Genomic DNA, 25,525 nt, shown 5'->3' on the forward strand with positions numbered 1-25,525 from the left:
TCCCTCTAATCTCCCGTCTCTTCTTCTCTCTTCATCCCAGATCAGAATCTGATCTCTCGTCTTCTCTCTTTATCCTATCCCTAACCTACCAATAAACTAGATTTGATCCCTCTATTACAGATCTAAACATTCTGCCTATGTCACCCCTAGCCTATCCCCTACCAATTGCTGCTCTAGCCAAGGTTGGGCTTCCCCCTGCACAACATGTTTTCACTTACTGGCCAGATATCCAATCCCCACAAAATATGCAACTGTTTTGCAATTACTCCCCCTATTCTATCTACTGCATCCTTCGGAAAGAAGATATCATAGATTCTATTTCAAAGAAAAGAAGAAATCCTACCAAACTTTGAATTGATGTTGGTTTCTAAGTCTTTCAACAACATAAACGTCCTAGATCATAAAGAAAATTGGTATGGTGGAGTTGTGATAGATAACAAGATAGGTTCTATTTGTATATCTTCTAGAGCTCACTTTTTTGGTAATAAAGTGAAGAAGGAAGAAGAGCCTTGTCAATCACACCTAGGAACCCAAGGAAATCACACCTCCATGGGAGAAATTTTCTCTCTCTCTCTCAAATTTCCTTGTAGAGCTCACTTTTAGATAGGTTCTTTTTGTATATCATGTGCTCCTTTATGATGGTTAGTGCTTAATTAGGATATTTAATTTTGTTTAGAAAAGTTTGAGCCTCCATGAATAAAAAAATTGTACCCCCACGACTTCAGTGGTCAGTAAGATGAAAGTTTCCAGTTTAGTGGTCATGACTCCCTCCCCCCCCCCCCCCTTTTTACGGATAACTCATACGCCAGCTTGTTAGTCTTCTCCAAACAAGTACACAGTATAAAAAATTGAACGTCACATGTGCCTCAACCTACACCTTACGACTCAGGCACTAGCCTCAACGCTTTGTATGTGCCTAGGATTTAATGATTTCAAAAGTCTGAAATTCATTAATTTAGTTGATTTTGGAGCCTCTTAAAAGTTACTCTAGCTACCTTTCCAACAAGACCAAGATTTTTACAATAACAACCTGATCTAGGGGAGCTAACAGCTATGAGTCTTATTATGACCAATTTACCAGCAATCTATCAGGGTGTAACGTTTAGGAATTTGATTGAGGATCGGTTTTTTAAGTTAATATTTTTGTTTTGTCTATAATTGGAATCAAAATAGTAATTTTGCATCTTAGGTTTATAATTAAAGTGTGACAGGTTTGCTTTTCTAGTAACATAGTTGGGTTTGGTTACTTTCTAAATTACATTAGAAAGTCAGAATTTGTCTTGCAAACCCCCCCCCCTCCCCATAAAAAAAAGGAAAAGATTAATAGCAAAACAAGGTTCAGCCATCCATCATGGTGTACCACAGTAAAGGATGATGTAAACAGTGATTTTCCACTCCAAGGAAAGGGGATGAGACCAATTGTGAAGTAAACTGACAGCCTGACACAATCATTGGGCTAGTGATGACTCTCAACGATAACTTTTTAGCACCCATGCTCTAATCCAACTCTAAGCAAACAAACTTGTTGATGCAGATTCATCAACAAAATAGGCTTGTTTTATTAGGAATAACAATAGGATTGGGTTCTATACATGTTGGGCCTTTGATCCCATGGGTTTTCTCTGTAATAGGCCACTTTAATTAGCCTAAACTAGGGGTATATAGGTTGCATACGGGATTAGCCCAATAATTAGTTTATTTTTATACTTTTTAATTGAACCGGTTCAAATTGGTTGCATCCAATTTGTTCAATTTAAGTGACCATGTGACTTGGTTAAGTGGTCATGTGACAACTTAAGTGATCATGTGATGTAAGTTGGGCTGGATAGGACTCTATAAGTCCAGCCATGTTTTGAGTCTATTTCCTTTAGTATTCTAGTTTCCTAGTCAGTTTAAGTTACCTAATAGGTTAGGGATAGGGTTAGGTCATTCCCTTTTAGTGTAGGAGTCTAATTTTGAGTCTTTTATATAAGGTTGTAAGGGGGCCAAGTATTGAACACGAATTTTGATTAATAAAAACTCAGCTTTATGCTTGCTGCCTTTGTTGCTGCCTTTGCTCCATTGTGAGTGTGCCTTGTGAGTAATATCAAGGTTGCCTTGTGAGTAATATCAAGGTGAAGGGATTGGTGGATCTCCAATCGACTCCTTGCATCGTGAAGATCGAGAGGGTTGCTACTTATCTCCTTGCATCTTGTAAATCGGGAGACCCCATTGTTCACCTTCAAAGCTGCTGCCATTGAAGATCTCTTCAAATCCAGTAAGTTTGAATCTGAACTTTGTTTAAACCTTCTTCTTCTTACTCCTACCCTAACTAGGATTCCTCCATAACTTCAAATCTGTCCATTAGTTTCAAACCAAATTTTCAGCATACATCCCTTACATCATTATTGACACTCGATCCAAGTTTCATCAAACCCCCACCACCCTAAACCCTAGAATCCCCTACTCCTACCTCCATTAGAAATTGTCTCCAATAACCTTATCTTGCTGTCCAACTCATCTAACCTACTTCCATTCACTCAAACATCATAAAACGTATACCATTAGACTTCCCTACACCTGCCTATCATTACCATATAAGGCAACCCTAACCTAAACCTAACTTAACCCTAATTTTGACCTAAAATTCAATTCTACCCAAAATTGCAGAATTTCAAAACTCATCCAAACCCTAACCTTTTTATACCATAATAGCCCTCTAGACCTGTCCATTAATACCCTATAAACCCCTTTCCCAATATCCAACCCTAATCCTAGTTTTACCCTAAATAGCACATCTGTAAACAGTTACAGAATTCTGATCTTACCTGGCTCCTATTAGGCCTTACCTATATAGGACTACATTAAATTGGTATCAGAGCCATGGATGTACATGGCAATCCAGTTCTGCCCCCTCCACCTGATCCTATGGCTGCTATAATGGAGATGCTATAGAAGTTGAATGAAAAGGTGACACGATTGGAAGAAAAGAGGACTACCCCTCATAGGGACAGCAACAATCCCCTAGAAAAGGACAAATATCAAGTCAATTCGGTAGTACAAAGAGCCCCAGGAAGAGATAAATACAGAGAAGATAGAGAAAGGTACAAAGATCATAGTGAAGATAGGAACAGAGGATATAGAGATTACAGGAGACGCCATAGACCTCCAGAGGCGTATGAGTTGAGAGACTAGGATGGCAGACCAGATCCACAGGTATTTTGTGATTGGTTAGCTGCTTTAGATGATTATTTTAATTGGTATAGTCCTATATAGGCAAGGCCTATATAGGACTACATTACTTGTGCTCATATTTTTACAAGATCAGATTTACGAACATAACAGAGCAATTATGAGAGAGTGTGGTACCATTTACTCGTTCCCCAGCCTCTCTAAAAAGGAAAGCTGCCTGATACAAGAGTACGTCATAGATTAGAAAATAACGATAACAACCAATATAAAGGAGAGATCTATTTGTTTCCATAAATAACCTTACTCGTATGACTTGAGCATGTGCTCTAATCTTCCTCCTTATCTGCTCTTTCTCTTCTTCCTTTTTCAAGTCCAAAGTGTAACGAAATCGACGAGAAGCATTAAGCACAAGTGCCGCTTGCTGTAACAAACAAAACACAATTAATCAAGAAAACAGAGTTATCTAGTGCAAGTGTTTTATCCTCCAGTAGACAACAGAATAATTTACATCTCTTTAGGTACTTCAACGGAATAAATTACTTGTCATGTGATATTAGTACAATGCACTTAACCATAACAAATGTAATTCCAACCACAGTAAAAAAACAGATTTATCCTAGTGCAAAATAACATTAAACTCAAGGTAACCCAAATAATGACCTCTAGCAACTTCAACTAGAAAAATAAAATTTATAAACTAGAATAAATTCCACAAGCGGACTCCACACATCATTCTTCATGAGTTAGTTTGAGGAGATGCATGACCTTCAGTCCAGCATGTGGATGCTCCTCCTCTGCATGCAATCAGGATCTAATCCAAGATATTCCTTTCTCACATAGAACAAATCCAGTGTCCTCTATCCATCTTAACCATCCGGGTGCTACTTGATGCCACATGGAAAATATTGGAGCTTCAGAACTGCCTTCCCCCCTCCACACACCCATGTCAAGTAAATCAACTTAATCAGTTCAGTCATTTTCATGCTTTAATTCAGCTGAGTCAATAAGTCAGAATTCTCAGACAAAGTTATTCAACACCAAGTAAAGTTTGAAATTTACCAGAATTATTACCAATCCGGATGCAGTTGGCTGTTCCCGAGGCGACTCAATGAGTTCTAAACTAGCGTTCCAGATTCTAATTTTATTTTATTTGTTTCAGCTTTCTTGTAAATATCTGATTCTTTGACCACGTCACCTTAGAAAAAGCCACCATAATTGTAACAACTCTCAGAGAATCGGTACTTAGACCACATTTTTCTTTTCCGTTAGATCAGCTCCAAGCCAAAAAAAATTCAAATCAAACTGGCCTCACCTGTTCCTCATTGACATCTCTCCAAGAATGATTGGAATTGAACAGGTGCAACCAATCCTTACAACAAAATGTTTGAATATTATTATTTCCAAACAAGAGACACCAGAAAGCAGTCCAGCTTCTGCAGTGTTGCCATGTAACGAGCATCTCTTGACTGTATCTGGATCCCTTCAGAGGCAAGTTAAATAGTCCATTTCAGTTAGTATAATCACTCAAGACTCTTGTCCCCTCTTGTAACTCATCAGTCCCTCTTACACCGCTTTCCCTATCCTACAACAAACCATTATTTTCACCTATCACTTCACAACTCAGGGTCAAGGAGAACTATTTCCTCTTGATGAAGGCGAACTACCCGTGATCAATGGCTTTTCTCCTTGTGATCAATTACCATTAATAACCAATCTGTCTGCTAAACAATTGCTCTGATGCTTGGGTAAATTTGATAGGTGTCGGGGCTGCAATGCTGTGATATAATGGAGTGAATAATGTGCATATATACTAAAATCTCAATTTATGACAGGTAATTATACAGGATTCTGAAACTGAGAATTATCACTTACTGACTTTACTGACCTAGCTGCTTGATGTGTTATCTGGCTTCCAAGTAAATTTAACTTCTAAAACCCTCAAGACTTCAAGATTAAGTTCTTGCCCTCCTTGTATCTCATCGATTACGAGGCCGGATTTTAGATTGATTCTTTTGACTTGGGTCCCCCCCACCCCCCAAATAATCAGAAAATACAGAAATTGCCTCTCTTTTTATTGCCAATTCTATGTTTTCTGTTATTGGATTGGGATGGTCCACAGGTTTTTCAAACCTGCAGCTATTTCAGAACGTGAAACAGATTATTCAAAATGAACAATTTCCTGTCACATTGCTGTGTCCCAATCCCTCATTTAGTACCATTCATTTACAATAAATATTCATTCTGTTGAGAGTTAAGATGTTGTATCGTCTCTTACCAAAAAAAAAAAAGACGTTGTATTGCCCTTAGGGGATGACTTCAATGTTGTTAGGTTTGGCCATGAAAAGCAAGGGTGTGACCGTCCTGTGGATTCCTCTGTCGATACTTTTACTGAGTGTCTAGAGGATATTGGTATGAAAGATCTAAGATGGTCGGGTTTGAAATTCTCTTGGCACAATAGGAGAAGTGGTTCCTCCCGGATTGTTTGTAAGCTTGACAGAGTTTTAGTCAATGGGGCCTAGCTAACCTCATTCCCATTTTCCCATGCAACTTTTGACCCTCCAGGTATCTCTGACCATAGATCCATCACTACCCTCATCCAGCCTTACATCTCCTTTGGCCCTAAACCCTTCAAATACTTTGACATGTGGTCCTCCCATCCTGATTTCTTTTCCATTATTGCAGAAGCAAGGGCCAAGCCTGTCCACCATCACTCCTCCCCCCTCATCTCCTTTGCCCACAAGCTTCGGAATGTTAAATGTGCCCTCAAGTGTGGAACTCCTTAATGCAGATCCGGGGTTTAGAAGGCCCAAATCGGATCGCTTACGGCCCACCCAAGTGTTAGATAACTCAAAACAAAAGCACCAGTGGCAGAACAGTAAATATTGAAGTTGTAGAGAAGCAATGGCAGAATGGTAAATAACTGAAATTATATTGGAATGGCAGTATTGTAATTAATTGAAAACAATTTAATAAAGAAGTAAACCAGCAAGTGGGATAGCACGTTTGATGAGGAAAGGGTACTTTTGGAAGAAGAAAGAAATACAACTTAAATGGCCATACAATGCAAAGGTAGGGGTACTGATGGAAATTGGGATTAAAAAGGGTAATAAATCAATCGTGGGAGAGGGAAGAGGAAACATCAAGTCATCTTCTTCTTAGTATCATGTAAAACCAGCGGAGAACCGAAACTGGATTCAAATGAGGAATTTTTGCCAATAGCTATCCAATCCACTCGAAATTTCAGGCGGGGATACCTAACCTGGAGCCTGGAGGGCTATAAAATCGATTCAACCAGAATCCAAAGATCAAGCAAAATAATATAGTTAAATGACTGAAACTGGGTCTGGCGGTAAAGTTAATTTCAGACCTGAAACGGAAATGCAATCTGACAATGGAAAGGACTTCAGACGCCAGGATTTGGGGGGTCTGAGTCGCCTAGATTAAAGCTTCCTTCGTGCAAAATTTCAGTTGAAACGGCTGCTCACAGGTGGGAATCGATCAACTTATATGGGGACTGTTAGGTCGCCCAAATCAGAATAACAGTGTTGGAATAAATAAATAGAAATAAAGAGGAGAAAGGGAAGAAGAAGAAGAAATATCAGGAGAAAGGAGAAGAGGTCGCACAACCTGAGGAATACCCCTCCCATCATACGTGCTATTCCACTTACTGGATTTGTTTTTAGCTTGATTTCTGTTATGTATAGTTTTACTATCCACTCGACTATTGGAGTTGTGTATTATCTGAGTGGGCTCATTGTGATTCCAAATAGGGTTTCCGAAACCCGGGATCGCCACCAATATGAAGATTCCATCCATATCCTAACCATAGTGGCCAACAGTGAGATTCTCTAACAGCACAACTCCTATAAAGGTGAAACTGCTACAAATATTGACACCCTCATTGAACGTGCCGATACCCTCACCGCAGCTATCAGTTCCATCCATTCTATGATGACATCTATGCAAGCTTCCATAGACCGACTAATAGCTTCTGATAAAGGAATGAGTCTCATGCAGTCTAGGGATTCTTCCAACTCCATCCCAAAAGGTTTGTCTCGTGTTACACCACCACCGTCACTACCATACGGAGTTTATCAATATAATGACCCTCTTTATGGAGCTGAAAGAGGTGTGAAGCTAGACATCCTCGATTTTTATGGGGATAACAACCCAAAGACCTTGACTAGGTTCACAGTTTGAAGATCTTTTTCAGATGGTACCAGTTGACTAAGGCCAGAAAGATCGTATTTGCAGAGGCCAAGCTGAAAGGCAGGACTCGAGTCTAATGGATCAAGCACCAGCAACAACTGAAGGCATTGGGTTAGTCACTACTTGGCTGAGATGAGTGAAGCCACGAAATGGAGATTCTTGCCTGCTGACTACAAGCAGCACATGCACCTCAGTATTGCACAGTTGAGAAAGGAAAACATTTGAGAAGTATGTTGCCAGGTTTTACTATTTAGCCACTTGATCTAATTTTGAGTGGGATGAAGAGGTATTAGTAGCATAGTTCAGCAATGGTTTGCACCCTCAGATTAGTGATGTATTAGCATCCAATAGGCTCCCTAAGAAGTAGGACGCTATATAAGTGGCACATCAGGGAGAAGAAAGTGTGAAGCGGTCATACCCTTGGAAGACTTTTACAAATACATTCTCCAAGGTGATAGTCTCAGTCAGTAACAATCTTCAAAGGAAAAGTCATTCAACAGCATAGTTGTCAAGGCGTCGCAAAGGCGACCGCCTTGGCATCCAGGCGCCTTGAAAACTAGTGTCGCCTTGGTCACCTAGGCCAGCGTTTTGGTCACCTTGTTGGTATCGCTTTGCATCCAAGCCCCCCTCCAACACCTTGGTTTGCCTAGACGCTGTGGCAACTATGTTCAGCAAGCCACAGGTTAACGGTTTATCAATGGCACCTTCGAGGCCAAACCACCCTTATTCTCCACCTCAGCGTGGTTCTGACAGACCTCCTATGAAGCCACGGGCTGAGCTACAGTGCTTCTCATGCAAGGGGTATGAACACTTTTCTGCTCAGAGTCCTAACTGTCTAGTTGCTTTCGCTGATAAGGAAGAATTTATGGCTATTGCTTCGGAAGAGAAACAGAGGAATAATCTCCTACTCCAAGATTCAGAGCGCAATCATGAACCTAGTAAAGTCAATGACAGCAATAGTGATGGAGAACCGCAACATTGTTACGTTTTTCGTCAATTTTTGGCCACACAAAATGTTCCTGACAAGGATGATTGACGTCGAAATAGTATTTTCCAGGCCATAGTGAGATGCAACAACAATCTGTGCATCATGGTAATCAACGATGGTAGCTGCACCAATATTGTCTCCGAAGACGTTGTTCGCAAACTTGGTTTAAAGACAGAGCCATATCCTAAGCCCTACAAAGTTGCATGGGTGAACAACATTAATCTTAAAATCAATGATCAATGTTTGCTCATGTACTCTATTGGCAGGTCGGTCAATAAAGAGCAATGTGATTTCCTAACCTTACAGGTGTGTCACATCCTCTTGGGGCATCGGTGGTTGTTTGATAAGAAAGCTCAACATTGTGGTTATGAGAACACTTACACCTTCAAACATGGTGGATTCAAAATGAAGTTCCTCCCAGCTAAGGACCTTCCGGCAATCAAACTTCAGCGGACAACCGGATCTTTTCTCCTCCAACGTGTTAAGTCAGATGGTCTCCTCGGTCCTTGTCCAAACTCAACAGAGTCAAGTTCTTTTTAGAGGAGGAGAATTGGTGCAGTGGCACTTAACTGGTTTGACCACCATGACCGGGTTTGGAAACCCAAACACAGGCCCAACCTGGGTTTTTGGTCCAATAAGTGATGATTATGCAATCCGCGCTCTCCACTATAACTCTGAACTTTGAGATCTCATCTCAGATTTCTTCCCTTCTCTAACCGGCTCTCCACCAATGTGGATCTAACTTAAAACACTTAAAGACAATAAACAAACTACCTAACTTAAACTGAACCAACTGAATAACCGGTTCAACCGGGACTGACTAAAAATAACTTAAAATATAAAACAAATAGACAACTTAAAACAAAGTAGACCCAAGCCTTAAAATAGGTTGCGCCACACTAAGCTTGTCCTTTCTTGGACCTCCTGCACTTGTATGTCTTCAGTACAGCATCACTTCGTTCGAAAACTAGGTCACAAACATTATGGGATCTAGAAACTATACTAATGAGAATAACCAAATAGGACAATAGAAGTTAATCTACTTAACACCCTAAAAAGTTTGCACCTTCCACTATACTCTCCTCGTCAAACCAGCCGACACCCACTACTGAAGTTTTCCCTTCATGATCCTCAAACAAATGAGTCCTTCAAAAATTTCTCAGTTCTTCTCCAAGGGAATCTTCTTGAAGGGCTTCTCCTTCTAAAAACACAATAATGTCAACATACACATGACAACCACCAGTGAAGTTCTTTTCATCTTCTGCAGCGAAGTTCTGTTCATGTTCTCCTTCAGTTATTTACATTCAACTTTAACTGAACTGAAGTGAATTTGTTCCCCAATCATTTGATGGTTCAGTGTTCCCTATCCTTAATTGATGATTTGTTTAATTTTCTTAAATTGCATTTGCATATCCATAATAAGCAATTTATTTATTGAGCATAATAGCAAGACTCTCTTTCCGTAATCTAATTCTACCTCATAATGGCTTATTTTTCTCATTTGAATAATCTTGATTTTTTCAAGTAAGAATAAACCCAGATAAACTTCCAGCCTCTCTCATCAATCCGTAATCTATTTCTATCTCATAATGGCTTCTTTTCTCATTAGGATAATCTTGATTTTCAAGTAAGAATAAACCCAGATAAACCTCTAGCTAACGATGACCTCTCCATATATTTGCCAATTACAACTTACATGATTTTTCATATTCCAATAACACATCTAAAGAAGAAAACAAATTCCAATGGTCCACGAAGTAAGTTACAGTAGTTACTGTCCCCTTAATTTTCTACCCCCTGAAAACAAGTACCAATGGTCCACAAAGTAAGTTACAGTAGTTACTGTCCTCTCAATTTTCTACCCCCTTAATTTGCTAATAATTCCAACAAAGAGGGGGAAAATTAAGAATTCATCAGTTCGGCCCCCAATAAGTAATTATAGTGTTACAACTAGGGAGCAGTGAGTCAACACTCACCATGAAACCCTAGTTTGCTCCCCGTCTCAAAACTAATTCTTCCCAATCCCATCCATTATCTTGCATTCCCGTTCCAACACAAATAACCACACCATTCCATATTTAAACTTACCAAAAGATACCACATTATCAAGAATCAAGACTCTCGAATTACAAAAACACAAGTTTCCCACGCCATTGATTCAAATATTCAAACAAATCCCATTAAAAAAAATGCAGACTCCACATTGCAACAACATATACATTTCCATATCGAAAAGAAAACCTACCCGCCATCGTTTGAGCCGTTCCAAGGAAGCGTTCTTGGTGTTAGGAATATCGAAAGGACCTGACGAGGCCTCGTCGTCCTCTCCGTAGTCCCCTACTCCACCTTCCACGTCGACCCCTCGGTGATACGGTGATGAAGATGAAGAACCCCTCATAGTATTTGCCATTTTGTTGATACTGTCGCAGGAGAGATGACACCGGCTGTTAACTCTGCTGGTCCGTTCGGATCGACAAGAATAATAAAACTAATAATCAAAAAACACAGAAAACTAAAACCAGTTTTCAATCGTTCAATCGTGTTTCCATTATTAGGTGTTCAGTTTTTGTTTTTTTTTTCTGTTTTAGAGCTAAATAAACGCGATTTCGTAATTCTACAAAACCGCGTTTTCTTGTTCGTCAATCGAGAGAGATTACCTGGAAAGTTAAGAGGTGCTCAAGGATTGTAAGCTGCTGTTTTCCGGCAAACCACCGCCGGCGAGTAAGAAACCGATCCTGTGCTTCAGCCTTACTTTCCTCTTTCCTCTCTCCCTCATGCGTTGTTTCTCCGCGTCTTCGCTGTTCCAACACGAAGTTTCCACCGCATTCAGATCGAGGAAGGAAGATAGAAAGAAGATAAAAGGAAGCCAGAAGGAAGTTTCCAGGAAAGCGCGCGGGGATTTCCATACGAAGAAACCATACGGACGGTTTTCGCTTTATTTATTATTATTTTTGATTTTTCTACTGTTAAGGAACTGTAATATGGAAAGGGGTTTTTCGCGATAAATCCAATGGTTGGATTTACCAAAAATAAATAGATAAATTTAATGGTCGGTGTGAATTTTTTTTTACTTTTTATAGTTTATTTTTGAAAATTTGTACATTAATCTGAGCAAAAGTGTATAACCTATAACGTGAAGAGCACACTTTCTGAGTTTTTTTATCGATTTCCCCTTCTTCTTATTTTTTCATCGATTTCCACGTGGTTACTTTGGTGGGGTCAAGTCGTCAAGAGATGGGTCTATGGGGTTCGCCCTTTAGGAAACGAACGTGGCTCCCATGCTGTTTGGCCTTGGACCTTTTCCTTCGTGGTTTGGTATTATAGTATATTAGTATGTAATGGTTCTTTACTTACTCTCACTCAAAATCTCTAAAATTAGATGCGTGAGAGAGAGACCACTGCTTGATCGCATGGTCCCAGCATCAGCACGAGATCAATAAAACATATACATGCAGCATCAAACATGGGGTGAGGTGATCAAGTAGTGTTCTTCTCCAAAATGTATATATTTTGGAAAAGAGAAAAAAAAAAGTAGTGTTCTTTTTCAGTTTTTCCCATAGAGCTCCTAGAGGGTAGGAGGGGACCTAAATCACTTTCGGTTTAAGGTGACTTCAAATTTGGGTAAGGTGAGAAAAGGGTAAAAGCATGGTCCTTTCACATAAGGTTGTGAAATGACCACCTCACCCCTTTAAGTGAAAAAAAAATTTTGGTAAAAAAAGCTAAAAATCAAAATCATTCAACGTGCCTTATAAAAAGGTTTTTGCCTCCTATTAACCCATGTAAGTGAACAGATCTGAATGGGAGTCAGACCAACGACTAGGTGATTGAATTGACCCTTATTAAGGGATGTAAATGGATAGCTAAAAATCCATGTCCGATCAACATTCGAATCCAGAATTTTAGTTTTTGAAAATTATCAGAATCCATCCGAAAGATAATTGGATTCAAATAATTCTATTTTAGATCGGATAATATCCGAATAATTTACTAGCCCATTGTATTTTGTAAAAACATATGATGTATTACTATATTACCTTTACAATAAACACTTTTATAAGGATATTTTGGTAATCAAAGTCGAAAATCTGTAATCAATATAGGTCACATTCGTTTACTAATCAAATAGTTAGTCGGATTGGATAATATCTGGATATCTGATAACCGCCCGAATTCGGATATGATATTAGTTTTTAAAATTCCATTGGATATCAGATTGGATACGGATATGTCATTCGGTAAACGGATTTGGATTCGGATTCAAATAGTAATAAATATGAGCCGAATCCGATCCGTTTACATTCCTACCTCTATTGAGCCCTGATACAATCTTGACCATGCATTCCTTTGTTCAATTGGTTTGAACTTAGAAGCCAGAACAAGCCTAAGGATAAATGTTTGTTTCAAGTGGATTTTAGTGAGTCAACTCAAGAATGGTCCTAATTGACATCAAGTAAACTTGACAATACAACCAATGATTCAATCTCAATCTTAATAATCCCACACTTTGGTGAAGAACTTGGCTACAAAGACAACTACTTGTTCAGTTGGTTGGTGTCTTATCGAGTACTTGCTCCTAACAGTACTCTACACTTACAATTCTACTTCCGAATGAATCGAAGTCAACTTAACTTAATAAGATAGATGACCAGGAAAGAAAAGCGTTCTCTGATACCCAAACTGAAGTGGATTCTACGATTCGTACGAAAGAAAAGTCTTTTTACAATGTGAATTCTCATTGATTGTCTTGTGTGTGTGTGTGTGTGTATATATAAGGAACAAAAAAAAACCATAATCCCCACACAATTACAAATCTATTCTCATACATATAACGGATGTTACAAATACATATCCAATACTAATTATATAGATCCACAAAATACAAGACACTCACAAATCCAACACCTCACTAGAGAGGGAGGGGAAACTTGACTACCCAACCCAAAGTTAAACTGATAAAGAAATCTAATCTTTCCACCATTATTATCATATAGAGAAACATCCATCAAAAAAATGTTGAGAAAGGAAGAAAAGAGGAAACTTCATTTAGGTTAGAAAATTGGTCCCAGACACATGGCTAATATGGCCCAATCCGACCTGACCTAGTGACTTGATGTCATACTAACCTATATCAATGTGTGTCCTCATGCTAAAGACATTGAGAGTAGTCCCTCAGCAACCCTACACACTCATTATTTTTGTACTCGAAAAATAGATTGGCTTCATGCCAAGTTTTGGATAAATATTTAAATAATTCATTGGATTTGGTTAGAGTAATTTATTAGAGTAATCACAGTAAGGAAAACGTAATCATCAAATAAGTTGGCGAACTTTGTTTACATCACTACTAAGACTTCTTTGGCACATATATAGCAAACATATGGGTAGTGGTAGATGAGGGTTGGCTCATAAACCAACTCAAAAGGGAAAGTAGGAAATGATAAGCACACGTCCAACTACTGCCCAATTAAGCATCCAATATGAGTGGTGGGGTGGTTATTTCAACACCCATGTGTCTGGGTGTAGGGGGTGCGACCAAGCGGCTTTCTTTTCCCCTATTTACAATGACTAATTGTTGATGATTTCACCTTGAAGCTCTTATAGTTTGGGCACCCTAGTTGCAATGTTTTTTGATTAGGTAATATGTAAAACTTCTAGTGCTCTTTAATAAAGTAAGAGAAAAGTTAGATGATTTCGATTATTCGACAAAAAATAAATAAAAAATAGTTTGATCTATATTTCACTATTTTCATCAAAAAATTGTCAAAGAAAAAATATGTTTATTAGAAAAAGTTCCTTGTTTGCTTTAATTGCTCGCATCGATACTTGACAAGGATGTGAAACCAAACTAAAGGAAATAATTTTAAGAGAATGACATTCATACTTAATATAGTATGATACTTGACAAGAACCACCAAACCAAAATTAAGTTCCTGCATTCAAATATTTTATGTCAAAATGGCGCTTGCTAAGAAGTTTCCAATGCGTTATTGGAATGTTGCGAGAAATTCGAAGAGCAACCTAAAGGAGATAATTTTGAGAGAATTTCTAAAGAGCAGCATTCATACTTAATATAGTTTGATAATCGACAAGAACCCCACATTCAAAAAAATTTATGTCAATTCAAAATGGCGCTTGCTAGGAAGTTTCCAATCAAAGTATACAGCACCTTATTTCTTGTATCTTTATTGAAATTTTGCGAGGAACTAGAAGCACAACCTAATTTATTGGTTGTTTGGAGTGAGTTTTTCCATACATTAATAGTCTACGAGAAATTGAATCCAAACTTTATGTCAAGTTAGGTTGGGCGCAAAGATTTCTCTTTTGCAAGTAACCCATTTGGAACCGATGGTTTGATGTGCCTGTGTGAAGTCCTCTATCAGATTGAACCCACCGTGTTTATGACGTGTAAGTTGTTGACAAAGATAACCACCTCACAATCCTTGCAATGCTTAATAAGCCACACACAAATTAATGAGTGCCACTTGTTATCACCAAAATGGTGAAGTGAGAAGTTATAACTTTTTTTGTTTGTCCATTTTCTTATTCTTAAAAATTATTTTATATAGAGATAAAAAGGGTTTTCAAAATAATTTAAAAATGACTTGTTATTTTGTCATTATTAAAAGCTACACATTTTCTGAATAGGCATTGAAATGAAAGGATTTATCCTCATTGAAAAAATAAATATGTTATACTAAAATTGCAAAAAAGTAAGATTACAACTGTATTTTTTTTTCCAAAATTAATTCATTTCATTTTTTTTCATATAATCATCGGTAAATTATCTATTAGTGTCAGATGAAACCATCCATTGGTTGTTCTTGAGCCTTTATACGCGTGTCCTCCTTGCCATGCTATTTAAGGTTCTTTAGTTTCCGCGGAGAAATGATCATGACCCCACCCCCAATATTGGATGCATGGGCGTGCACTCTCATTGGTCCCCATGCTGATGCAAGGGCCATGCAACCAAGTAGCGTTCTTTATCCCTACTTTTTATCATCTTCAACAAGGAAATTTAAACATGCCACACAAAAAAAAAGGTTTTCGCATTGTTCTTACTACTTGCACCACTTGACAAGATTACAAAAATGAAAAGAGATACATATCAAATATGAAAGAGAACAGCATATGCAATATTTAAGATAACTTGATGCTTGAAAAGATCCAAAGCAAAAGAAGTGCCCACTATCTAATACAATATATTAAGGTATACTTGCTAAGAAGTTTCCTACCCAAGTGGTAGCTAATGTCAGCTATTGATATACCTGATCATTTGTTTCTTTTGGTTGGCTTTTCTTAGACAATGGATTGGTAACAAAAATTAAATCCAAGTTAGGTGAACACTTAAGGTAGGAAACGGATGGAAAGTGAGAATTAATAAAGAAATGTAACTCAATACAGCAATAATATATAGAATTAAACAAAACAATTCTACCACTTATAGCATGTTATGTCCAATGGGAGAGATTACATTATTTGATTTCACTTTGATGTTCTATTTCTTATAAACAATCTAAACAATGTACGACGTATAAGGTGTAGACACTGAATTTTATACCATTGGAATAGTAATTTCCAATGACTTTCTCACTTGAGGAGAAGTCAAGTACCTATTTGTCGTTTACTGGGTTTAAGAATCACTATCTAGATACGTATTTAGGACTAAAAAAATTAACTCGAATTTCGTAGTAGCCTAAATAAAATATAGGAGAAGATATGAATATGAGAACAAGAAGGGATTAGGTACTAACACCAGTCTCCAATACTATTTCATATTTTTTAAAATTAGTAAAACATATTTTAACCAAAGAAAATAATGAATATGAATATGAGAACAAGAAAGGATTAGGTACTAACCCCAGTCTCAAATACTCTTTTAGTCACTAATGATATGATAATGTCATCGTCTAAGTCAAAGAATATCAATAAAATTAGGTATATATAATACCTCAACTAAGAACTATCCATGATACTTTTATGTAAAAACTTGCAATTCAGCCCCAAGTTGAACGTCCAAAAGTACTCAAATGTAGTTTAGATCAATAACACATCAATGCATGCATTCATCTAAACCTCATTCAATTGCATGTCTTTGGTATAATTTCGAGAATTATTTCAAGGATGATTTCAATTTCTGAAGATGTTTGATATGGTTTTATTTTATTTTATTTCACCCACTTCCTTTCTACAACCCCAGCCCCACCCCTTTCCAAAACCTCCGCCACTCCCCCGCTCTGCCATTTTCTGCAATTCCGGCCACCCTCTCCGCTGCTTCTGTCACCCCTCTATCTCTCTCTCTCTCGCATTGTCGCCTAAAACTTGGCCTCGTGGAGCGTATGTGCATTCATGATTGTTATATTCTAGTTTTCTATTTGCTCTTTCACATCCAACAGCTGTAGCTAGGGCCAGTTAATAAATTAGATAACACTTCACAATCAAGAAAAAACATCAAAAAACTCCAATGTCATATCACTGGATCTAAAGAAGTGAAGCTTCGTTGCAACTTTCCATTAGAAAGCAAATAGAGAGAAAATAATACTGATCATGACAATTTTCTTATTTTTTATTTTTAGTGCAAGGGAACCATTTGGGGTCATACAAAAGACTCACAAGGGGTCGCCCACTTCTTAGAAAGCAAGTAAAGAGAATATAATAGTTATGTGACCAAAGATGCCATCAAGGAGACTTGATCACCATCTAAGTCCACGAACACTCTCCGAATGGAGGATCCGACTCCTCTACTTCCACTTGCTTGTGTGTGGGGCGCACACGGCAATAGAGGCAGGCAGAAGTAGAGGAGTCGAATTGCCGAATGGAACAATATCAACTATTGGTATCAAAACCTATATCGAACCGGCCCGACCTGACCCGATGAGCCTGATTCAAATCGAGCCTGGTCCTATGTGGTTTAGGATACTATTTGGTTTCGGCTCGGTTCGGACTAAACTAATGTGCCACCAATAGGACCAAACCCAAAGCGAAACGAAACCTGAAACCGACCCCTGAACCCTAAGAACCCTGCTTAATCCTTACCAAAACCAACCCATATCTGGTTTTCAAACCAACACCAAAACCGAAACCAAGCCACAACTGAAAAGTCTTTAATTATTGGTTTGATTTCGATTTTCCAGAAAATCACATAGAAATCGAAAAAACGAACCGAACTGCCTAATTGACTCCCTTAACCACAAACCACTAGAGCAAACCTTGGATCAATAGTGATCATGCCATTCAATCAAATAAATTTTTGGTACAGACATCTTTGATATGAATGCCACCCCTCTCAGGTTCCCTGCCCAGTCAGGTGCTCAGGTTCCTCTCATTGGAGGGGCGAAAATGATGACCTCACCCCTGTCCAAACACACTGCCCGGTTGGGGTGAGGTCGTCATTTCTGCCCCTCCTATGAGAGGAACCTGTGCATCTGACCGGGTAGGGAACCTGAGAGGAGAAAAATTCCACCCATGGCTATTAGCATTTAATTCTACATATCCCCTGCTATTTTGCAGAATGAGGGGAATAATGTAAGGAAGCCTACATCTGCTTCTGAGTAAAAGTATGATCGATGGGCAGTCGCAAAGAGAGCTTAACAGTGCCAAGTGCGCCTCAGTCGGATATGGGTTTGGATGAATCATCGGAGGGAAAGTGGGTTTTCTACGAATAAAGGATTGTAAGGTGGAGAGTGCATCATCGCCATGATGGACAGAGAGTGACAAGAATCAACACCACCCAGTCTTTCAATTGGTTCTATAGAGGAAGGAGAACACAAATGGAATCTATTCTAAAAAATAAAGTTTATTTATTGATTCAAAAAATCAATAAAATTTTGAAATCGAAATCATATCAAAGAGAGCCTTTAATTATAGAACTTATCATTTGAAATATGACACGTGGCATATTATAGATGCTCTATACCTGAGTGTCCGAGGGAGGTTAAAACGTTATTTTCGTCTTTCTATAAGAGGAATTGGATCACTGTACCAGGCAGGGATCAGGACAGAAAAAAAATTCGTGCATGGGTTTAGTCCCACATCGAGTTTGTGTTGTGTATATCCGCCAATCTATGGTCCTAAAAATCGGTTAATTTTTTGAGATTGGTGTGTGGTTTGTGTGATTATAATTTCATTAAAAAAAAAAAGAAACGCACTTGCCCTTCCTTTGCATTTTCACAACATAAAATGCATATAATCATCAAACTTACTTACATTTTCCCTAATATTCGGGTCAAATTTTTTTCCGGTCCTGTTCCCTGCCCGGTACAGTGGTCCAGTTCCTCTCATAGGGAGGCAGAACTGACGTTTTAACCTCCCTTGGGCAGTGTGTTCGGGCAGGGATTAGGTCATCATTTTTTACCCCCTATGAGAGGAACTGGACCACTGTACTGAACAGGGAACAGGAGACGATAATGATCCACCCATGCACCCAATGCACACAACGCAACTTAGGGCAAGTGTTTACTCTAGAGCTGTTAAGATAATCTTCCCAGAACAAGCCTAACCGTCTTAATTTCATGTAGCTAGTAGCAATTATGAAGATTTGAAAAATACTTGATAGTTAACCTTGGATGGTTGGGGGTAATGAAAGATATTAACACAATGGGAAGTATTTCAACTCATGGTCACCCATATAGACAAAGAGTTTTGGGGCACGGATCTATGTCAAATGGCAAATACCGAAAGTGGCTCACTCACCTAAAACCTTAGGTGGAGGGGGATAGGTTGCTATCGGCCTCCTACTTTGACAAGGAGAGCCATTACCAAGCCACTATGCCATTTATTCTTTGAATGATGGTTCATTTTTTTATTATTTCTGTTCTTTTATTAGGATTTTATTTCTTTCTTGTCACTATGCCTAGTGAAATATAATGTTTCACTATTTGTCACGTAGTAATACACAGTTAATCCATTTGATAGACCAAGCAAGCATCTCATTGGTACAATTTCAACTTAAAATGAATAGAGGAAATAACTAAAATTACAAAAGATGTTATTTTGTATTATATATTTATTTCAATTTGATGGCATTTTAATAATTTTACCATATATATGAATAAGATGTATAGCAACTTTCTTAGCTTACTTTGGACTAAAATTTGATCATTGTATGTGGGATCCTCTATCACATGAACTAACGTACCCATGTATTGACAGCTGCCAAGTGGCAAATAGTGAGGTGTTATACTTCACTATAGGTACTATAGTGTAAGTTACCAGTTATGACAAGTGGGTTTAGTTCTAATTTACTTTGTTACAAATTATTATCTTATGAGTTATGATACTTTGGAAGAAAATGGTCATTTTAACATATAGTATGTGCATTTGACTTAAGATTACATAATGGATTTATGAGTCATAAACTTATGGTTTAACATCGGGAAAAAAATATACAAATTTCTATTACAGGTGCTATTTCTTACTATAATTGTTACTATGGATTATTATTTTTATATTCCACATTTTGGTTGGTGCTCGACTTTGTGGATATTGTCCAAAGAAAATTCTACTATCTCATTATGGCTATGTTAGATGGCAATAAATGGATAGAAATTTTTTTTTTTAAATTTGAGGAGAGAGATAAATGCATAAACCAATCGCTGTGTCATCATGATTTTTGTCTTATTATTATTTTCTTTTTAACTTTTCATTTCTTGACAACTAAACATAGCCTAAAGGAAAATTCTTGTCATAAGTCGTAACTATGGTTGGTGGAAAAAAAAATTATAACCATATCTTTTTACCTTATATATAATATAACATCTATTTTTTTTATGGATAAGACAGACACGTTTTTTTTTCTTTCAATCAAAGCAAATCTTATCATTTCATATAAATACTGCATAACAAAAATTAACTTTTGAAACATTATTTTTTACCCTGCATTAAATTTTACATTAAACAAGATAAGGGGCAAGCATTTAAGTCATCATAGAAGTTGGAAAATTAGAACTCATTGTTTTCATACCTTAGGCCCATTGGAAACGCAAGGGGATGAATCCAATCACCATAAAAGTGAGATGGCAACTTGTAAGATCGAAATGTGGTGGTGAATCCAAAGGAAACCTTATCTGTTTACCAAAATATCCAATGCTTAGAGTTATGAAAACAGCCACCCAAATAGAAAGAAAAGCAAAAAAATGAGGCAGGAGAGATAATACTTTCATGGTTTTACTTATTTGATTGTAGAAAATTTTTTGCAATTAGCCTCCGATTAAGTTTCGAGAAGAAGAACGTTGTCTAGTCACATGGCCCCTACAATGAGGAAATGCTTAGAGACAACGATGGGGTGGGGGAGAGGTTCATTTTGTAGATGGTGAGATCGATAATCGTTTCAAGGGGCTGTGTCTAGATGCAAGCTGCACGCGACCAAACAACATTCTTTTTCCCTTAAGTTTCAAAACACATATATATCACCAATAAGAACCATGCATATAGTTTAAATAACAATAAAGGAAAATACTTGAACCTTAAACATGAATTGAGAGTGAGACGGCTTATACGTGTCCACAAAATAATGGTTAGACATCAATAAAAAGACAAACCGACAGAGAAATGAAAAATAAATTTGAAAAAAATGGCAAAACATGAGACATGATACCAACAAGAAACTTTTGCCTAGATATTTAAACATTTTGAGCAACATGGTAGATATTTTAGTTGAACGTACCAATCATTGTTGATGATAACCATTCTTCTTTGATCTGTAAAGTTGATCGATCGAGTTCCCTTGTTTTCCTTTTGAGGCGGCTTTGCATCCTAAAATATGTTGAGTTCTTCACAAGTTATGTGTCAATATTTAACCTCATTCTCACCTGATACCATGTAAAGGATGAACCGATGAAGATGAAGATGAATATTTATAAAAATAGAAAGAGACAAGTATTGGCATATGCGCACGTGTAGCGGAACTGAACTCCTTTGAATTATGGATATGTCAAATTACATGTCATATATCTATTGCATTAGCCATCATGGCCACTGTTACATTTATTTGTTTTGCAAGGAAACAACCAAAATTCTATATAATTGGGAAGAAGAATATTGTTCGATTGCATGGCTCTTGCACCAGTGTAGAGACCAATAAGGGGGCATGCAAGGACATCCAACAAGAGGAGTGAGGAGGTGATCATTTTACACCCCTTAATTTGTGTCCGCACAAGAGAAAGTGATTGGGCAACCTTCTTTTGTTCCTATTATATAACAACTCAAATCAAGAGTACACTGTACGTTCAGCACTAGAGTGTATCTTGACCTCCACAATACAACCCAAGAAGAAGAGCTATACTCATTTTTCCTTTTTATGTAGAAAAAGGGTCTATAGACCTTAAAAAAAAATACATTTTATATCCCATTTTGACCTACTCATAGTTAAGGGTGTTAAACGATTCGGTTTTGATTAAACCATTTAATTAAACTTCTTAATTTTGAAACCATAATCGAACCATTTATTAAATGGTTTCACGGTTTTAATTTAAGCGATTCGGTTCAGTTTCGGTAAACAATTTCTGTGTGATTTTGGCACATTTATGTACAACTAAGAATGTTAAACGATCCATTTCGATTAAACGGTCAGATTCGATTTACACCATTTAATTAAATAATCTCAATTTTAAAACCATAACTAAACTATTTATTAAATAGTTTCACGGATTCGATTTCTATTTTGATAAACGATTCTGTTTGATTTTGACACCCTCACTCGTAGTAGAACCAGGTGGTATTCACAATAAATTTTGTGGTTCATGAGAACCCTAAAAAATTCTTTTGTAATTTTATAATTAATTTTTGAAAGTATATATTCAACTAAAATCTATAGCATATCTACAATGAAGTTGTTCTACTTACCCTAATTTTTATCCTCTCCTGTTACAGCATGGTGCTATAACGCATCGTGCGGCGGCTGCAGAGACCATGTGCACCATGTGGGGCCCACTGTGCCACATGATCTCTACAGTACCGCACGATGCATTACAGCACCGTGCTATAACACGAGAGGATAACGATTCCTACTTACCCACCCACCGGTACTCACGCTTCCAATTTGTGGTGATCAAATCTTTGACGAGGCAGAAAGTAAATGCAGAACATTCACCGGGATATGCGCCAGCGCGCATAAAGGATGTCTTTACTTTTGACTCTTTAGCATTCGCATCTATGGCACGCAGAAAAAGCACAACCGTGTAAACCTGCGGCATTTACGGATTTATCTCCCTCCCCCTCAAAAAAAAATAAAAAAATAAATAAAAAGGCTTAGGCGATTCCTTTGACAAGACCTATAAAGTCTAATTAAAACCTACAGAGATACTTCGAAACAAATCACCCTCTTCTGTAGTATCTTGTGGCATATATGGACTGCGTACTGGGACTTTATTTTCCAGCAAGCTCCTTTCAACCCTGCAACCATAATTCTAAGAGCTATAGCCACAGCTAGGGAGCAAGATCTGAATTTCGTGGCACCGAGGAGAATAGAGACTAATTGGCTAAATGGCTACCTCCGGTTGCTCCCTTTCTGAAGTACAATGTTGATGGAGCAAGTCATGGTAATCCGGGTCATTCTGGTATTGGCGGGGTATGTCGATCACCAAATTCATCCTTCATCTGTGGATTTTCTCAAGGGATAGGTCAGAATTACGCCTTGGTCCTAGAAGCCGTAGCTGTCCTCACTGCTCTACGTTTAGCCATTCAGTTGGGCATCTCCTGTCTCATTGTCGAAAGTGATAATCTCCTTGTGATCAATATTCTGCAGAATCTTGTCCTAGATATCCACTGGAAAATTCATCTCATCATAGAGGACTGTAGAGTACTTGCAACGAACTTTACCCATCTCAGCTTTGTTCATACTCTACGTCAAGCAAATGCAGTAACAGACACATTGGCCACACTTGGAGCCTCTTCCCAGATTAACCGGATTTGGATTGATCCCCCTCCCTCTAACTGTATTCTCCTCCCTTTGTTTAATGACTCTTCTGGAACTTTGTTCCAGCGTTAATAAAACTTCTTTATCAAAAAAAAATAAAAAATATATATAAAGTCTAATCACTCTATGAGTCCAATTGCAAAAGCAGGTTTTTACTCTGACAAATCATTCAAGTTGAATAAAAAAACAAAGGGAAGCAGTTTTCTGTACGGGAGTGTGGCCTACGCTAGCACTCCCATGTGTCTATCTCTCTCCTCCTTAAAACATGGGGGTAGAGGTGCCTTTTCACATGGGAAGGAGAGAGATAGACTCATGGGAGTGCTGGCATAGGCCACAATCTTGTACAGAGATCTTTTTCCCAAAAAAAAAAAACCTAGATTTAAGAATTGACTAAATTAGGTCATAGTTAATTCAAGTGTTTATTGATTCAGTGTTTTTGCTAGAATCATGTGAAACTCGTTGAGTCTGATTCTTTTTTTTTTTTTGAAAAATTTTCCACCACCCATAGAGGACAATTCACCCACCATCCTAGGGTTCACAAACCCCTCCTAGAGTTTTCGTATGTTCCAAAATACCTTCTTGATAACCTTTTCTGCCCTCTCCTGCCCTGCAGTGACTGGGATCCCTCACACCGTGAGTCGAAGGAAATTCAATCTTTCTTTAATCATATATGTACTATTGATAAACCGACTACAACTAAATAAAACACTAGACATCGGAGTGCAAGAAAACGAAAATTGGTCCTTTTTTTATATTATCAAATATTATTCAAAAACGAAATAATTGACATTTGAGAAAAAGAACGCTAACTGGTTGCATGGTTTCTGAGTACAGACATAGGAGCGTAAGAAATGACCATTCCGCCCGCAATGAAATCGAAAATCCCATCCAAACCAATGCCTCTATGCACACTCTCATTGGCCCTTGGGTTAGTGTAGGGGCTGCACGACTAGTTAGCGTTCTCTTGCCCTTGACATTTTTAGTCAACCGTTATCAGACAAGTGTTAAAAAACAAAAAATACAAAGGGTTGCAATTTATATCACAAAGGTTGTGATATGATGCATGTCACAAAACCATAGCAAAGGATCCCACACCCATCTCATAGGTCAAATGTCATATCTTGTTCTTTTTCTTATGTTTCAAGGGAGTTATAAATAGCTTTGCTGACTTCCTAGCAAGCAGGACCCTATTGGTAACGTGTTTGACAGTCTAACCTAATTCCGATCCATGGTTTGTGGAGTTTGTTTCTACTTCACAACATACGTGTTCTATACGATAAATAATATCATCTATTCTTTTTACAACCAAAAAAAAAAAAAAAGAAGTTAAAATAAAGTCTAAAGTGACAATAAAAATTACATAAATACCACCATATTCCTTCCTAGTGGAATTGCATATTTATAATTAAGAAACTTTAAACTCACTTTTTAATATGCTTATTTTATGTGGAACGCGTGATTTTCTATCCCATGCAGAAAAATGCATCGTTGTCATGTGAGAGTCGTGAGACATATCTTTCTACCAAAAAAAGGTCATGTGAGACATATCACAAACAGTTGTGATATTAGATATTAATTCCTAAAAAAATATAAGTGGAATTCTACGAAGGATCTCTGTGACACACAAGATTTTACGTCACAGTATCGATCACCGTCGATAATAATATGAAATTACGGATATTGAAACAGATCGACCGTATTAGTCTGTATCTGCCAGTAGGTATCAGTATCGTATTGGTATTGACCATCATCAATATCGATGCGTTTCGGCCGAATCCATCGATACCTAAATCCATGGTAACACATGATGCAATATATAACCCTTGATTGCATATTATAGGGAGGGAATTAATTAAAAAATAATAGAAAGGCTAGATTGGTAAAAGCAATTGTACGTCCATCTCTTCTTGATTACTAAAATAATTCCCTCCCCCAAAACTTGCATTGCACGATCCAAATTTGGATTGTTTCGCATTGTCCAGTCCTGAAGATGATGAAGCAAGTCGAACTTCTTTTCTTGACTCTTGACACTCTCTCTCTTTCTCTTTCTCTTTCTCCAAAGCCCATGTATTGAGAAAACGAAAGAAAGTTGTGACCTCTTGGCCCATTTAGATAGAGACATAAAAATATATATTTTCACCCTCGGGATGGGGAAAGTACCAGTCAGGAGACTCAAACTCAAGACCTTCTTGGTGAGCATGGGCATGAAGCACATCATGGCTCACCAACTGCACTAGGCAGTTGTT

At 37.8% G+C, this 25,525-nt stretch overlaps 1 protein-coding gene across 2 annotated transcripts in view; it reads right to left on the bottom strand.

The window, feature by feature from the left end:
• LOC122667266 (calcium-transporting ATPase 10, plasma membrane-type-like) overlaps positions 1 to 11,042 on the bottom strand; it is a 67,764-nt gene extending 56,722 nt beyond the window's left edge. The window contains exons 1-4 of one of the 2 annotated variants that reach the window (XM_043863520.1): positions 11,025 to 11,042; positions 10,614 to 10,813; positions 3,476 to 3,592; positions 3,349 to 3,388 (exon numbers count right to left, since the gene is read on the bottom strand). In XM_043863520.1, coding sequence (XP_043719455.1) covers positions 3,349 to 3,388; positions 3,476 to 3,592; positions 10,614 to 10,778 — 322 coding nt within the window. In that variant the 5' untranslated portion in view covers positions 10,779 to 10,813; positions 11,025 to 11,042. Of the gene's footprint in view, positions 1 to 3,348; positions 3,389 to 3,475; positions 3,593 to 10,613; positions 10,822 to 11,024 lie in introns of those variants that run through there. The other variant, XM_043863518.1, reaches the window with a different exon arrangement.
• Between the last annotated feature and the right edge of the window lie 14,483 nt (positions 11,043 to 25,525).

The sequence above is a fragment of the Telopea speciosissima genome, chromosome 7 (genome assembly GCF_018873765.1).
Source record: "Telopea speciosissima isolate NSW1024214 ecotype Mountain lineage chromosome 7, Tspe_v1, whole genome shotgun sequence".
In the NCBI taxonomy this organism is placed as follows: Eukaryota; Viridiplantae; Streptophyta; class Magnoliopsida; order Proteales; family Proteaceae; genus Telopea; species Telopea speciosissima.